We start from the raw sequence: 17,372 nt of genomic DNA, 5'->3' as shown, positions 1-17,372 counted from the left end.
GAACCCAGGGTTCCATGCATACCTGGCAAGCGCTCTTATCACTGAGCCATATCCCCACCCCAGGATGGAAGTTTAGCCTGACATAGAGAAGGTCTCACCCAAAAGTGAAAATCTGCCTGTTGGGAACAGACTGAAAAAGGCAAGTGATTAACAGGAAGGCCAGAAAAATCCAAGTGAAAATGAAAGACAGGGCAAAGGATGCCGCCCAGACTGCACACTTGGTGGTTATAAACACAGACCTCTCCTACAGTGATAAAAACAGTTATAAACATTGAGTATTTATCCTCCCCTGCTCTGAGGCAGTGAGCTCACTGACTGTTCTAGACAGTGTGTGCTGTGTTCCTAGCTCCCAGCCTTCTCCTCTTCCCTCAGCTGATTCTTCATCTTCTCTTATGTCCAATTCCTCTCTACCTCCCTCTTAGAAGGACACTGGTCACTGATGTTAAGGCTACCCGGATAAACCAGAGTAATCGAAAAGATTAATTCCTCTTAGTTTAATCATATAAGGCAACGGTTACAAGTTCCAGGGATTAGAACCTGGATATTTTGGGGGATCATTATACCAGAGGTGACTTGGACAAGGCTTGTGTGGTTTTGTTGTTTTGAGACAGAGTCTCGTGTAATCCAGTCCACCTTAAACTATTTATTGATCTGCCTACCTCCACCTTCCATTGCAGAGATCACAGGCATACATTACCAAACATAGTTCACACATTTGTTTTGAAGACAGAATTAATTAGATTTCATTTTAGGCTGAATATAAGATAAAGGAAAGAGAAGAAACAAGAAAAACACCAGCTTTCGCTTGTGCAATGATAAGAAAGACCATAGGAAAAAACACTTCTTTGGGGGAGAGCAGAGGTTTATTACTTCCTTTTCTATTGCTGTGATAAAACACTATGATCAAGAGAACTTATAAAAGAGTTTATTTGGGCTCATGGTGTCCACAACTGACTGACAGAGGCAGCAGGCACGGGTGGTGGGACAGCATGCTAAGGGCTCACACCTTGAGCAGGAAGCAGGAAGCAGAGAGGGTGCAGTGGCAATGGCAGGAGGCTTTTGAAACCTCAAAGCCTGTCCCCAGTTGTAAACAGAGGTGGAGCTTTCGTGTCCTGACCACAGGGTCCCAAATAATCACACAGGAACTTATATAATTACAAACTGTTTGACCTATAACTCAGACGTATTTCTAACTATCTCTTACAATGAAATTAATTAATTACAATGAATTAATCCGTCCTATTAATCTGTATATTACCACGTAGCTTGTGGCTTTACCTGTGGTCTAGTGCATCTTGCTGCTCCAGCAGCTAGCTGCCATCTCCTCAGACTCCACCCTCCTCCTCTCTCTATTTTCAGTTTGGTTTTCCCACCTGACCTTATTCTGCCTGACTATAGGCCAAAGCAGCTTCTTTATTCCTAACCAATGGTAGGAATACATACATATTCACAGTGTACAGAAGTATTATCCCATAGCACTCAGTGACATACTTTCCGCAGTAAGGTCACACGTCCTAAACCTAGCCAAACAGCTCCACCAACTGAGGACTCAGTGTCCAAACATCTGAGCCTATGAGGGACAGTCTCGGTCACACTTCCAAAGAGCACATTAAAATAGAAATGCACCAACTGGGCGTTGGTGGACTCAGTGTTCAAACATCTGAGCCTATGAGGGACAGCCTCGGTCACACTTCCAAAGAGCACATTAAAATAGAAATGCACCAACTGAGGACTCAGTGTTCAAACATCTGAGCCTATGAGGGACAGTCTCGGTCACACTTCCAAAGAGCACATTAAAATAGAAATGCACCAACTGGGCGTTGGTGGTGCACACTTTTAATCCCAGCACTGGAGAGGCAGAGGCAGGCGGATCTCTGTGAGTTTGAGGTCAGCCTGATCTACAGAGCCAGTTCCAGGACAGCCTCCAAAACAATACAGAGAAACCCTGTCTCTGGGGGGGGGGAAAAAGATAGAAATGTACCCTATGCTGGAAATACTGATTCAAGAGCCTTTTGTGTGTCTTTATATTGGCTTCAAAATGGAATGAAATAACTAAGGGTATGAATGTAAGGTTCAAGACAGTGAGTCTAGCGTGTCAAGGTCAGAGAAGAGTGAGAATAAGCGCAGAGGCCAAAAAGGAGCATCACAGAGGAGGGAGAGCCAGGAGGGACAGGATCTAGCTGGGAACCTGAACCAGAGGGGTGGGGGCAGGATGGACAGCTGGACTCTCCTGAGGTGGACAGTTCGCTACCCGACATCTCTGTCTAACCACACACTCTCTGGCATGAACACAAGGCCCACTACCTCAGGCAGCAGAGATTATCTCTTGTGTCTGACCTGAAGTCAGAGATAGACAGTGCTAATCTGCAGATCTCATCATCTCCCTCACCCCATCTGTGGCTCCCAGGGACAAGTCTGTCACCCACTATTAGAGAGGAGAAATATCTGTGACTCCATCTGCCTGCCACCTACCAAGCCCTGGCACAGCTACTGATTGAGCATCAGATCATTAGGTCCAGAGTGGAAAGCAGCAGCTGGACTGATACCACCCAGAGCTCAGTTCCCTCTTGAGTACCCACTGCCACTCAGAGCCATTCTGTTCACACTTTAAACTAGAACCCCCACTCACACTTGTTACCAAGCACATCATACAGAGAGCTCCCATCAAATGTGCGTTTATCTGGCTCTTAGAGTCAAGCAGTAGGAGGCAGGCCCACCATTACTTACACGAGATTATCCTAAACCATCTCCAGGAGCAGTTGGGGGGGTCTGTGTGCCCCCACTTCAGTGAATTCTGTTTTCTCTCTTCCCCTCACTGCTCCCTTATCTTCCCTGGCATGTCAAACTTTCCAGTTCTAGTTCTACACATGACTGACTCATGAACTCAGCTGCACACTGGAATAACCTGGAGAAATTTTTTTTCTTATAGTACTAATGTCTGGGTCCCATTCTGAGAGATTCTAGTTTAGCTGATCTTGGGTAATGAGGTACATGTTTGGGATTTGTAAAGTTCCTCGGGTAATTCTTTTTTTTTCAGTTTTAAAAGTGTATTTATTTATTTGTAATATTTTGTTTATTTTGTGCATGTATGTGTGGACACGCATGCGTGTACCACAGTTCATGTGTGGAGGTCAGAGGACAACTTTCAGGAGTTGGTTCAATCCTACCATATGGGTCCAAAGAACTGAACTCACATTATCAGACTCGGCAGTAAGTGCCTCTGCCCAATGAGCCATCTCACTGTCCCTCCTCAGGCAATTCCAATGTATGGACAAGCGTGAGAGTCTGTCACTCAATAGTGGACCCAGTGATGTTCTAAAAGCTATGGCAAGAGGAACTGCGTCTCCCTGCAGCTTCCTGTGTTGCTTCTCCTGAACATTGTCCGGCCCATAGGACAGCCTTGAAGCGAGCTTACTCATACTCACACTTAGATAAAACATGCTGTTCTGTGCCAAAATGATGTGACCCACTGGGGAAGCTCTCTCCACCTAGAGTGCTCAAAGCCGGCCTTTATTTCAACAATACCAGCGTTCTAGCTGCAATTCTGTATTAAGCAGTTGATAAGCAATAGGGAAAGCAGAGTAAAGGTGACTGGAAATACATACATGCACACACACACACAAACACACACATACAATGCACACGTGCACACACACTCACACACACAAACATGCACAAATGCACTCCAGCATACACACATGCACACCACACCACACACCCCATACCTTACCATCCCTCACACCACACCACACCACGCACACTGAATCAGGCTTACAATGGCATTCCGACAGGATGAAATTTTCTGGTAGGAAAGAATGGACCACTGTACCAGGCTTTTTCTTTCTGCCACCAACCAGCTCCCAAATCATTACACAAAGACATATTATTAGTCTTGATGCTTGGTCTAGCTTAGGCACATTTCTGGCTCACTCTTTTAACTTAAATTAACTGTTTCTCTTTATCTACCTTTTGCCTCATGGCTTATTCCTTTCTTACTTGGGGACACCTTATTTTCATTGCTTCTCTATGACTGCCTGCCTGCCTGCCTGCCTGCCTGCCTGTCTGTCTGTCTGCCTGCCTGTCTGTCTGTCTGTCTGTCTGTCTGTCTGTCTGTCTGTCAGTCTTTCTGTCTGCTGCATGGTTTCTTGCCCCAGGAGTACCCCCCTCATTCTAGCTTCCTCCTCCCAGTCTTCCTCTTTTCGAGCCTAGATTTCTCCTATTTATTCTCTCTGCCTGGCAGCCCTGCCTATCCTTTCTCTGCTTACCTATTGGCCATTTAGCTCTTTATTAGACCAATCAGATGCCTTAGGCAGGCAATGTGAAACAAATGCAACACATCTTTCCATAATTAAACACACATCTTTACATCATTAAACAAATGCAGCATAAACAAATGTAACACATTTTTGCTTAGTTAAGACAATATTCCACAACAGTCCACAGTTCATCATTTCTGCTTTTGTGAAACTAGTTAGAAATATTATGGGGAGACAAGATTCTGAGTCCTTTACTCCCAAAGCAGATCTTGCTCAAATAGCTCAATTGCTTCCAAGCAATGTCTTCCTCCTCTGGGATCCATAACTGGCAGGATCTAAACATGCTCCAGACCTACCAAATGCTGTAAATTCCAAGCTCCTTGAAAATGAATATCAGCACATTTCTAGGAGGTGATTTGGTAGTATGTCTTAAGAGCTTGAAATACTTCCAGTTAACATCCTTTTACCCAATTATGTTGCCTTCTTATCCTGAGGAAATAATTAGAGTGGTGATAAAAGATTTATGTATAAAGATATTCATCAACGTGTTTGTATCAAAATTACGTTGCATCAACTATGAAGTTACTATAAACTTTCTATACTACATGACTATAATGAAATATAGAAAATGCTAAAAACCCATGTTTCCACATAATTTTTATTTATCTGTTTGGTGTGCGAGGGCACGGCATGGAGGTTCAGGGTTGCAGGGTTGGTTCCTCCCACCATGTGGGTTTCAGGCACTGAATTCTGGTCAGAAGACTTGAGAGCTTTTACCTGCTAACCCATGTTGCTGGCCCTAAGATAATCTTAATTATGTTACAGAATCCTCCAAATCTAATGCTAAATGACAATACTGCAAGTTGGGGCTGGAGAGATGACTTAGTAGTTAAGAGTGAGTACTGCCTTGACAGAGGACCTGAGTTTGATTCCTAGCACTCATATTAGGCAGCTCACAGCTGTCCACAACCCCAGCTCAGGGGTATCTCTTCTGACTTCCATGGGCGTCCTCACACAAGTGTGAATACGCTCACGTGTGCATGCTTACACACAACACAGAGTTAGAATAAGTTTTGCCGAAAAAGAGAATGCAGGTAATTACTACTTAAGCAATTGATTTTTAGCTTTTATTTTCAGTGTGTGGAATGCGAACCCAGGGCCTCGTGCATGCTGGGAAAGCACTCTACCACCGAGCTACAACCTCATGCCTTACGTTGCAGTTTACTGAGAGTGTGGATCTAACACAGCTGTCCATAGAAAGGAAAACCCTGGTATAAGCTGAGGGGTTAACTATGGGTACCGGCATTGTGTGGTTGATACTGTTTTCTGCATTTCCCATGCTTGTATTATATATCTATAATTAGAAAAAAGAAAATAAAGAGCTGGTGTTGTGTCTCTTACTTGTCATTTCAGCATTTGGAAGGCTAAGACAAGTAGATGGTGAGTTCGAGGCTAGCCTAGGCAATGTATCATCTTAGCATTTGGAAGGCTAAGACAAGTTGATAGTGAGTTTGAGGTTAGCCTCGGCTACATATCAAGATCCTTTCTCAACAGTATTCCCAAAAAGTTTTTTTGTGAAAGGATTTTATTTCTTATAAGGTATCAGGCTTCCACCAAAGGCTGATCTCAGAAGTGACCCCTGTAAATTAACCAGCGCTCCCATCACTACCTGAGCACAGGGAATTCCTTCTGAGTGTGCCTCTGCTTGTGGTTTCACTGGAGTCCCACAGTATATGACTGAGCCATGTGACAGAGGGAGCAAAATATTCTCTCTCATGCTGTCCCACTCAGGGCTGAGGTAATCATGCTGGACAATGGAATCAGTTTCACTCGCGAGGGTATTTACTGGATACTCATGCTAGTCTGCAACACTGCGAACTCAAACAAGAACTTCGAGGATTAGGAAGGTCTTGTTCAGACATGCTAAAGGGTGTTGATGCATTCTAGAAGTATTTCTAGCTCTTGTAGACCAAGCTGGTCTCAAACTCACAGAGATCTGACTGCTTCTGCCTCCCAAATGCTGGGGTTAAAGTTGTGCACCACCAACTGCTCGGCTTCTAGAAGTATTTCTTAAGCGTCTTCTGTGCCAGACGAGGTCCCCCACTCCTTCTATGAAGACTACTGACACTGACAGTAGTGTAGGTTGCTGACTAATAGGACTGAGAAAGTAAATTGGAAGCTAATGTTTGAAGTTCCAAGTAAAACCACGGAATGTCACTCCACTCTGTTGTAGTCACTTGGTAGGAGGTGGGGGTGACAAATTTCACCAAAGTTATTTCACTCTCTTCTCCCTTCCCTCTCCCTCCCCATCTTCAGATGGAGGTGATTGTTGGGGACTTTGGGATCGTGGTGGTTCCCCGGGATGCGGCTGACACAGACAGAATCATGAATCACTCCTCAATACTCCGCAAATACAAAGTGAGTCTTCCATGCCCTGCTGGTAGATCCCTGTGATACAGCCCTTCTCTGAGACTTCTGGGGACTGGAAGAGTGAGGGAGCAAAAGTAACTGTCTCAGAGCTTCTATTGCTGTGAAGAGACACCTTGACCATGGCAACTCATCTTGGTTTTGCAAGACAGGGTTTCACTGTGTAGCCCTGGTAGTCCTGAAACTCACTCTGTAGATTAGGCTGGCCTTGAACTCACAGAGATCTGCCTGCCTCTGCCTCCCGAATGCTGGGATTAAAGGAATGTACCATCATCATCAGGCTTATGGCAACTTTTATAAAGAAAAACAAATAATTGGAATGAATTACGGTGAGAGGTTTAGTCCAGTATCATCTTAGTGGGAAGCATGACAATATGCAGGCAGACGTGGTGCTGGAGAAAGAGCTGAGAGTTTTGCATCATGATCTGCAGGCAACAGAAGGAGACTACATATCACAATAGCTTGAGTATATGAGACCTCGAAGCCCAGCCCCACAGTGACACAGTTCCTCCAACAAAGCCACACCTACTCCAACAAGGCCACTTGCCTTAGTAGTCTAATACATGAGTCTATGGAGGCCATACCTGTTCAAACCACTACAGTAGCCCACGAGAGGGATTAGTGACCTGTTTTTCTGCTCTATTTCCAGAACAACATCATGGTGGTGAAGGATGACATCAACCATCCCATGTCTGTAGTCAGCTCCACCAAGAGCAGGTATGGTTGACAGAAGTCGGGGACACATTGGTCAAACTGGTTTACATTTTTTCATAGCTTTCCTCAGTCAAAGGCAACCTGCCTTGGTTGACTTTTCTATTACTCTGATAAGAACCCATGACCAAGGCAACTAATAGGAAAAAAACATTTGTTTGGGGCTTAAAGTTTCAGATAATGAGTCCGCCATGGTGGGGAACAGAGCAGCAGGCGGGCAGGTACAGTGCTGGAGTAGTTGCTGAAAACTCTTATCTTGAGATAAAACTATGAATAAGTCAGAGAGACCTCAAAGCCCACCCCCCAGTGACACACCTCCTTCAATAAGGCCACACCTCCTAGTCCTTCCCAAACAGTTCCACCAATTAGGGACCAAGTATTCAAATATATGAGCCTATGGGAGCCATTCTCATTCAAACAATCACACAACTCTTAGATTCAAGTGGATGCTTGCTCAGCCCTCAGTCTCCTCTTCGGACTTCATGCATTTATCCCTGTTTACTTTTAAGTAAGGAAGCAGCACATTAGTTGCCCTTAATTGCCTTGAGGGAATTAAGTTTTTTAGTATTGGACTCTTAGTTTTGGGTGCTGATAAGGTCATGCATTATTAGTAAAAGTATAAGCCAGGCCGCCATTAAAAGGATCTCAAAATTCAGAGTTTCAAAAAAGGTAGCTGTGTGGTTCTTACTTACGGAAGTCCAAAGGGATTGAGTCTGATCTCTTCAGTCTGAAGCTTCACTGTTGGGAACCTGTCTACTGTCTAGATTGTTCTCAGTCAGTGGGAAAGAACAAGGTGAAGCCTGAGGCGGATGTCTCCTCTTCAAAGCGACCTGCTCAGGCGCAGGGTTCATACACTCAGGAGGTGGAGGCAGGGGATAAAAAATTCATTGCTAGCCTGGGCTGCATAGCAAGAGCCTATCTCAAAAATAAATAAATAGGGGCTGGAGAGACGGCTCAGTGGTTAAGAGCACTGGCTGCCCTTCCAGAGGCCCCAGACTGCATTCTTAGCACCCACACCGACAGCTTATAACCATCTACAAATACAGTTCCACGGCCTCCAATGCCCTCTTCTGGCCTCTGTAGTCCCTGTACACATATGATACATAGATGTTTATGTAAGCAAAACACACATACACATAAAATACGTCTAAATAACTCTTTTTTTTAAATAATGCAGTAGCCCAGAGTTGTAAGTAACCCACTGGCTCATGGATGGAGGGAGGCTGGAAAACACAGCAGCTGTGTGTCTAAATAGAACCAAAACGGGGATGAATTAATATTAGGGACTGTCAACAGTCTCCTCCATGCATTCCAAGTGGAAATGTCCTGAGAAATGGTGAGACGTATAGGACAAAGAAGTCTGGAAGTATGAGCTGAGAGCCGTGAGCATACGCGTCAGGTTAAATGAGCTGGCTCACCTGCTAAAAAGGCACCTGCTGACAAGCCTAACTGCCTAAATTCAATCCCCGGGACACAGTCACGGTTCTGGAAGGAGAGGACCAGCTCTGAAAAGTTGTCTTCCGAGTCCCATGCTTGCCCTGTGGAACACACACTCTGTCTCTCTCAGACACATGAGCTAATTAATTAGTTATTGAAAAAAAATCCAGATCCATATGAGCTCACAAGTCAAGCAGTGAAGAAGAAGCAGCTATCAGGAACATGGCAAGCTTTCTTGCACCCCCGTGAAGGCTGAGGAGCAGTTAGGAGCCCAGCAACTGGGGAAGAGTTCAAATGGAGATCATTGCCATCTGAGTCCCATGTTTCAGGGAAGTCAGATAAACCAAGGACTCAGTTAGTCGACTGGACTTCTCTTGGGAGGCAGCAATGAAGACAATCACAACAGCAGCCACTGGGAGGCTAGGACAGAAACCAAAAATAGTGCACAATGGAAGGGGCAGGACTTCGAGTCCAACATGGCTGCTCCTTAGACTCAGAAAGTTACTCTATGGCCATACAAACTCCTATGTTCTGTTTGGTTCAACCAGACCAGGATTTTCTGGGGTTGGACTCAGACTCAGCTTCTCCACTGAGTCTGATGAAGTTGCAACTGTTATTTAGAGACCTCTTTTCGAAAGCTTCAATGTGCCGGGAGACACTTCAGGTCATTCCTTGTAAGGTAAAGGCAGGGCTTGCCTTGAAGGCAGAGAGGCAGGCACCGTGCCAGCCTCAGTGACATCCTGAAACTGTTGTACAAGGAATGAGCAGAGAGGAAAAAAGTGGAGGAAGAATCAGTTTGTTCCTGGAATCTTTCACCTGTTGCTCACGGCTCAGGGCTCCTGTAGGAGGGAAAGGCGAGCTCAAGCCAAAGAATCCTCTAGGAGACTAGTTTTCATGAAACAAGTGTCAGAGAAACCCAAAGGGATAAACTAAGAGTTCTTAGGGATACACAAAATAGTCTATTAAAAGAAAAACATAGGAAAGCTAAAATGTCAACCCTATGCTTGGTATAGTGACTCATTTAATCCTTCAAATAATTGGATGTAACTCACTTAAATGTTACCTTAATTGTACTGAAGAAAAAGCTGAAGGAGGGGGCCTAACCCAAGTTTGACAACCTGAGTTCAATCCCCAGGACCCACCTGGTAATGGGCAGAACTGAGTTCTGCATATTGCCCTCTGGTCTCCACATATATGCTATGGCACATGTATACACAGAGACAGAAACACACACACACACACACACACACACACACACACACACGCAGCTGCATGCATGCGCTGCGCAGTAAGTAAGTAAACATAAAATAAACAACTTTCCCAAGGTCTGTGAGCTACTCAGTGGCAGGACAGGGTGAATGTGTCATTGGTGGTGGAGGGAGTCTGTGTGGGGATGGGGATCTTTCCAATACTGTTCACTCAGCTCAGGCAAAGGCTGCTGGCAGGGTGCTGGGGGCACCTTTAGACCCTTCCCAGAAAGGCAGGACTGTACAGTTCCTTGGGCATGGCCATCCGCCTGATTTCTGTTTCTTCTCCCACAGGCTGGCCCTGCAGCATGGGGATGGCCATGTTGTGGATTACCTGTCCCAGCCAGTCATTGACTACATTCTCAAGAGTCAGCTGTACATCAACGCCTCGGGCTAGCGACATCCAGCTCTCCGCTCTACTCTCCCTGTGTCCTCTGCCAACACACTGGCCCCTCCAGCCACTGTCAGACGCCATTTCCTCTCTGCCTTTCTGTTTCTTTGTCTTCATCTTGACTGTTCTCCCCACTGGCTGACTTAACCCCACAGTGTGGGGGGCGTGCGAAGAACCGTGGCATTTCCCATTCCACAGTCATCTTTGGATAAACTTTCCTCTAGTCTCCGGGTTGGGGGTGGGTAAGGGAACAGGGTGGGAGTTGGGGGAGGTGCAGCCCTTGGAGATGTACCGGTGTCTGTCTCCCAGCATGCTCTAGAGAGGCGACTCTGGTGCCATCCTCCCAGCATGCTCTGGGGATATGGCTCAGGCTCTCGCCTTCCCAGCATGCCCTTTACCACAAAGGGCTATTTTTCTTTATTTCTTTCCCTTTGCCCACTTCTTGTAGAACTTGGATGGAATCAGTGTGTGTGGTTTTTATGTTTGTAGTCTTGACGCTCTCCTGCAGTTTACTTCCCTTCTGACAGGACACTACAGCCTGTCTCAGCACTCTGAGTGCTTGAGGGCCACACCCAGGAAAGAAGACAGAGCCTCTTCTGCTTCTTCAACACACACACAAACTCATGCACACAGACACAAACACACACATGCACACACACAAACACACATGCACGCACGCACTCAGATACACACACACACACACACACACACACACACACACACACACACTAGCAGTAACCTCAGACTCCTTTGGTCAGGAATAAGACTCTCAGGTTCTGAAAGCTGGCACACATGTCTGGGAAAAGTAGGACTTCTCAGAATTTGAGTAGCTAGTTTCAGATGACCACGGTCCTAATGCCCTGTGTCTGACTGGTGGCATTGTGTGGGTTCCCTGCCAGACAGGCATTTCCAGAGAGCAAAAGCCCTAGAAGCCGTGGTAAGATGTATTCCTGCCAGTGAGAGGAATCACAGGTGAGACCAAGTGCTGAAAATCCATTCGTTTCTTTTAAAAACACACCAAGAGTCCACTTGACTATAGAGAGTCTTTGCTAATTGGGATTGTTTATTGCCCATCCTGGGAGAATGCGATTTGTTACCCTGAGGAGAATTCATGATCCCCACCCACTCCAGCTAAGGTTGCCCAGCTGTGCCCAAAGCCCTTTCTTTCTTGAGAAGCGATCACCCTTGTTGACAAGCTGGCCCCATCAGTCTCCTGCAGAGCCCAGCAGCAACAGCCAATACCCTAGGAGGTCTCCCTGACTAGAGTGGGTTCACAACAGAACTATCTCCCCATTTCTCCCCACTATCCGCCCCTTCTCTCTACCTCCAAAGACAGTCTGGACATTCATACCCTGCCTGGAGAGCTAGTAGGAAATTATTTCTGTGTCTTGTGTTTCCCATCCAGCCTCTGGCTCCTGAGTTTCTAGTTGTTCATGGGGAATGGCTCCTGAGTGTGAGGCTACTTTTAATTTCTAGTATGAACATGACCCAGGTGGGACTGAACAGGGGTAATGATCTTTATCTCGTATTTCACTCTAGCCCCCTCAGCTGACTCCAAGAGAAAAAAGTGGAGTCCACAGAACCGCGCAGAGCAGCCCGAGTTGTAGAAACGATCTCCAGGGAGGAGATTATTTCTATAATCTAGAGGTCCAATATTTGGCTAAAAGTCACAGAAAAAAAATAGAGAAAACCCGCAGAACCCATTTGCTCCCAGGTTCTTTGAAATCAAGGGAGCAGAACCCTTGGGGAGTCAGTGTCTGGTCCAAGACCACTCAGCCCATCCTGGGAAGCATGAGGAGAGAATGCTGTTTCCCTACACAAAGCCGGAGCCGGGTTGCCTGGGGAAACATGGTGTCTTGAAAGCTCTGGAGCTGACAAGGGTCCACATGAGCAGGTCCGAGAAAGACGACTTTTCTTCCATTCCTTTGGTTCACTGTGTTCCTCCCCTGGACTCCGGTCAAGCCTCATGAGATGAGGACCCAGGCTAGCCCAGCACCCTTGGGCAGCAGGCAGCTAGGAGCAGGGAGGGAAGGAAGGTGAGCTAAGAGAATGGGTGCAGAAGTGGATTCTGGGAAGCAGGTGGGCAGACCGTATCTTGATGAGGTGTGTGAAAACAGTTTTCCTTCAACAGACGTGAGTCCTTTCCAGGTGGAATTGTCCGTTCTCTTCCCTGTCTCTTTCTTCCTTTGTTGGAGCAAAGGTAGAGAGTTCCCCCCACACCCGAGCAGAATAGCACAGTGTGACTGTGACTTGCCCCAGGCAAGATCATTTTAAGTGGTGCCTCGTGTGTCTTTGGGGACTCACTGTTTCCTGTGAAGGCTGGCCCACTACTAGCATGGCCCAGAGATGCTGGTGACGGCACAGGATGGAGTGGTCTGATCATTTACTGCTGCCAGTAAACAACGCCCTTGCCATTTTTAAACAAGAGGCAGATAGACGGGCAGGAGGGAAACTAACAGCTCTCTCCTCCAGGAGTGGGGCTCCGGGGACCCGGGTTGCTAGTCCATCACACACTCCCAACCCCAGGTGGCCTCTGGGTCCCTGGCATTCATTCTTTGAATGTACATTGACCAGCAAAGGAAGTCTCCTACTGAAGTGCCTGAAATCACAGCTGGTTTTCTGAGACACCGTTCTTCCTATTTTTGGCTTGGCCACACGTTCTAGTCTCACGTTTCAGAATCTCCAAAAGAACTCATGAACTTGCCATTTAAATACATAGGAAGTAAAACTTGATAATCAAACTGCATCCATAGCCGGAGGATTATAGAGAGCCCAAGTCCACTCCCTCACTCCGGTATTCTCACACACTTTTAGGGGACTAAGAGAAGCATGCCCATTTAGTTTTTGTTCCTATTAGAAAAGAAATGCAATGCCAGGTGTGGTGGTACATACCTGTGATCCCAGTACTGAGAGGTGGAGGCTGGAAGACCAGGAGTTCAAGCCCAGCCTCCATGCACATAAGACCTTGTCTCCAAACGAAAACAGCAATGCAAAAACAGCATATGAAAAGCTCAGGATCTCTCCCAAGGTTACAGCAGGAGGGGCAGAAGGATGGAGACAGGCTGATTCTGTAGCTAAGGTACTTAAGACACCTTAGAGATAGCCTGTGGTAATGAGGGTGTGGTCTGCCATGCTGATCTGACCCACACATTGTGAACTGACTGGGAAATTCTACTTATGTGGTTTCTGTGTGTTATGCATTTGCAAGTGTCCTAGTAGTCTGGTCCAGTTAGTTAGAAACGAGTTGCCGCCCTTCCTCACCACCTTCAGTAGAGTCCCAGGGCCCTCAGCTTGATCCTCCTGGGGTTGGAATGGGGAGGAGGAAGATTTTTTGTTGTTGTTTTGTTTTTAAATCATATCATCTGTTGATTTAAGAGTGAGGTTTACTTTATGGAAATCAACTCATTAGTAAAAACTCCATTCAAGTTGCAATATCATTTCACAGTGAAATATTTTTGAGTAGAGTTTTGTTGCTAGACTAGTCATGGGCAAGAGTTTTATCAGCAAAATGTTTCAATTATGTTAATAAACAGACAATGCTACTAGTGTCTTGTGTCTTTGTCCAGAACCTTCCTAATTCTTCACTAATTCTTCCTCCTGTTACTTGGTGGGAGATAATAGTTGTAAAAATATGCTTAGAGTAAGTGATGTTCCACCTCGTCTAGCTGATGTAACACTTGTGATGTAAACCAGAGGGGTCGGTGGGTAAAGGTGCTTACTGTCACCCAGACAACCTGAGTTCAATCCCTGGAATCCTCATGATTGAAGGAGAAAGCCAACTCTAGCGAGTTGTTCTCTGATCACCACAGGTCCACGGGCACACAGAAGCCTTCCCCAACAAAGCAAAAGTCAGTCTATTCTGCATAGTAGGGCATTGTCTCTTCCCTCCTCGCTCCCTCCCTTCCTCCATCTCTCTATGTCTATCTGTCTCTGTCTGTCTGTCTCTCTCTCTCCTCTCTCTGTCTCTCTCTCTGTCTCTCTGTCTCTCTCTCTCACACACACACACCACCACCACCACCACCACCACCACCACCACCACCACCACCACCACCACCACCACATTATTATCACCTCCACACTCAAGACTATGAAAAGGCTAATTTGTAAATTGTGCCTGTTTTCTCAGTTTAAAAAAAGTAACCCTTGCAGAGCCGAGAGATGGATGGCTCATCAGTTAAGAGTGCTACTGCTCTCCAAGAGGACCAGGGTTCAGTCCCCACACCTGCACGGTGGTTCATAGCTGGAACTTCAGTCCCTGCTATCCAGTGCCTTACTCTGCCTCCATGGGCACTGCATTCACATGGTACACACGAACTAGCCTCCACATACACACATGAAGAAAAAAACCTAAACCCAAGATCCTGGCCAGCCCACACAGTCCACTCTTGGTTAATTTCAGTCACTTGATTGAAAAATTTCAAGACAAAGTTTTATGTGGTCCAGATTGGCTTCCAACTTGCTTGTTGCTGAGGATAACCCTGTGTTCCTGGTCTTCCTGACTCTCTCCATAGGTGGTGTGCTAACAAGTCAGACTGGCAATTTTGTCTCTTTGATAAAATTATGAAGAGATGGACAGAGAGAGAGAGTGAGTGAGAGAGAGAGAGAGAGAGAGAGAGAGAGAGAGAGAGAGAGTGAAAATTAGAAACTTGCTTGATTTTTGACATGAACAATCTCCACTAAGAAATGGTCAAGCTCATGACTTCCTTTGGCAGTGTAAACAAGCAAAGCTGAATGAATGACTTCTTAGCTGCAGCACCAGCTGCGATAATCGGCCCTCTCGGTTCCTTTCTAATTATGACATGTCTAGCTTGGCTGATCCGAGCGGTCCTTGGTTATTGTTGCCCAACCATCAACTGTGACTCACAAGGCAAAGTAACACTCCCCTGTTCCTAGTGAATTGTTAGATACTTGCCAGGTTAATTTTGTTCTGTTCTGTGATCATTTTGATTGTAGGATTCTTAGATCTCCTCCTCTTCCACTTTCTCCTCCCCAACCTCTTCCTTTTTCTCTTCTTCCTCTTCCTTCTTAACAGAGAATAGCCCACTTTGTGTGTGTCCATGTGGGGTTTCATGGCATAGTTTACGGAAGCTTGATACACCCTGTAAATTGGTTACTTGTGTTTATATTTGCTGTTTTGTTCACAAAGCTAACCACAGCACCTCCCGTACCCTGAGTGCGTAACGATGAGTGTGTTTAAAATTAAATATAAACACTGATTTAATTTGCCAATTTATACCAATATAAACACACACATATATATATATATATATATAAAATTAAAAGTAACAATCATATGCATTTCTTTTATTATGACCCAACATGAAGCTTTATATTTCAGAATTTCCTAAGAAGTTCTATGTGGTCAATAGTATAAAGAAAGTAGAGAGAAATTCTCCTATTTTCCAAGTGGGAAAATTAAAACATAGTACAAACCCATAACATTCCCATGACCATGCAAAACATTCAAAGAAGACATGATAAACACTGTCGTGGTCCTTGAGATTTGTTCCAAACAGTGGACAGGGCTGAGTATCTTTTGACCCTTTTCTCTGGCCTCCTTCAAGTCCTAGAAAGAAACCACATCCTGGGAGGACATCAGCTCTCCATCTGCTAAGGAGTCAGCGCCTGTAGGCAACTTTGTGTCTCCTCCTCTTCCATCTGCTATGAGCCACGGTAGATAGGGTTGTGCATAATCATCTACCAAGAGCACAGTTACCAGGAAACTCCCAGAGGAGACTCATCAGAAGGTCTTCATGAATAATGACAAGGAATCAGAAAACAAAACATCCTTTCTATTGACAGGGCTAGATAAAGACTAGCTCTAGGCTTAGGGAAGGCTACTTCCCAGCCATAGCTTTTCTTCTTCTTAGGGCTAGTTTTCCAGGTTCCAACAGTCACTTCTCACTACCCATCTCTACTGTGCCATTTGCCAAGAAAGACATCCTTAGAACTTTTTTTTTTTAAGACATGGTCTCATGTATTCCAGGCTAGCCTCAGATTCACTATGTAGCCAAGGATGATAACTATTGGTCCTTTGCCTGCATCTTCAGAGTCCTGGGATTTCAGCTGTGTGACCACAGCCTGTTTGGTTTATATGGTACTGGGGACTGGGTCCTGAGCACCTTCCATGCTAGGCAGGAATTCCATCAACTGAACTACATCCCCACCCTAATTCTCATAACTTTCTTAACCATCCATCCAGTGGGGAATTGAGATTTTAGAAGCATAGCTAACCCAACAGTATGTACACCCCTTTCATAGTGTAGAATTGTCACTGAAAACTGGCTTCCTTTCAAGAAAACCCTGAAAATTATAATATGGACTTGGAAAAATAGAGCATAAGATTGCCCCGTCCTGGCTTACAAAGACTTCCCATGCATGTCATTTCTGTTCTTTTGCTTTCTCTTCCTCCCAAGGCAGCCTTAGAAGTAAATATTGTAAATGACAGGACTTAAATTATTGCAGGAAGTTTGTAGGCTGTGGAACTAAGCATGACAAGATAGAATTATCAGACTATTTCCACAAAGGACTTAGTTGTCAGAACTCTCAGAACTTAGGAGTCACTGTGGACAAAAACAGAACTCTTTTGTCAGTCCCTTGGGTAAAAGCCAATTCAGACTTTAACTTACTGAATTGTAATTTATTGAAAGGTGTTACATATATACCACAAACTACAGATTTTACCTTTATTTTATGGTAGATGAAAAAGACAAGAATATTAATTATAGCCTCCACCCAGTTTTGGTTTTTGAGAAATAATTCTTCATGCTTAGGAGACAGCATCATCTAAATTTTATAAAACACTCTCACAGTTGGAAAGGGCAAAGTTGGGCTCTCAGGAATCGAAGACTCTAATTCTAGGGCCATCAGTATCAGGATGGCATGTTTACACCCATTTTTTTC

The 17,372-nt window shown here is 45.3% G+C and overlaps 1 protein-coding gene across 1 annotated transcript in view; it reads left to right on the top strand.

Moving 5' to 3' along the window:
• Nucleotides 1–14,011, top strand: part of Nmnat2 (nicotinamide nucleotide adenylyltransferase 2) — a 164,576-nt gene extending 150,565 nt beyond the window's left edge. Inside the window, exons 9-11 of the mRNA XM_005071290.4 lie at nt 6,573–6,674; nt 7,333–7,400; nt 10,373–14,011. Of these exons, the coding sequence (XP_005071347.1) occupies nt 6,573–6,674; nt 7,333–7,400; nt 10,373–10,475 (273 nt within the window). The 3' untranslated portion in view covers nt 10,476–14,011. The remainder of the gene's footprint in view (nt 1–6,572; nt 6,675–7,332; nt 7,401–10,372) is intronic.
• The last annotated feature ends 3,361 nt before the right edge of the window (nt 14,012–17,372 follow it).

Source organism: Mesocricetus auratus, unplaced genomic scaffold (genome assembly GCF_017639785.1).
Source record: "Mesocricetus auratus isolate SY011 unplaced genomic scaffold, BCM_Maur_2.0 Super-Scaffold_100676, whole genome shotgun sequence".
In the NCBI taxonomy this organism is placed as follows: Eukaryota; Metazoa; Chordata; class Mammalia; order Rodentia; family Cricetidae; genus Mesocricetus; species Mesocricetus auratus.
This window is presented reverse-complemented; position numbering and strand designations above follow the sequence as displayed.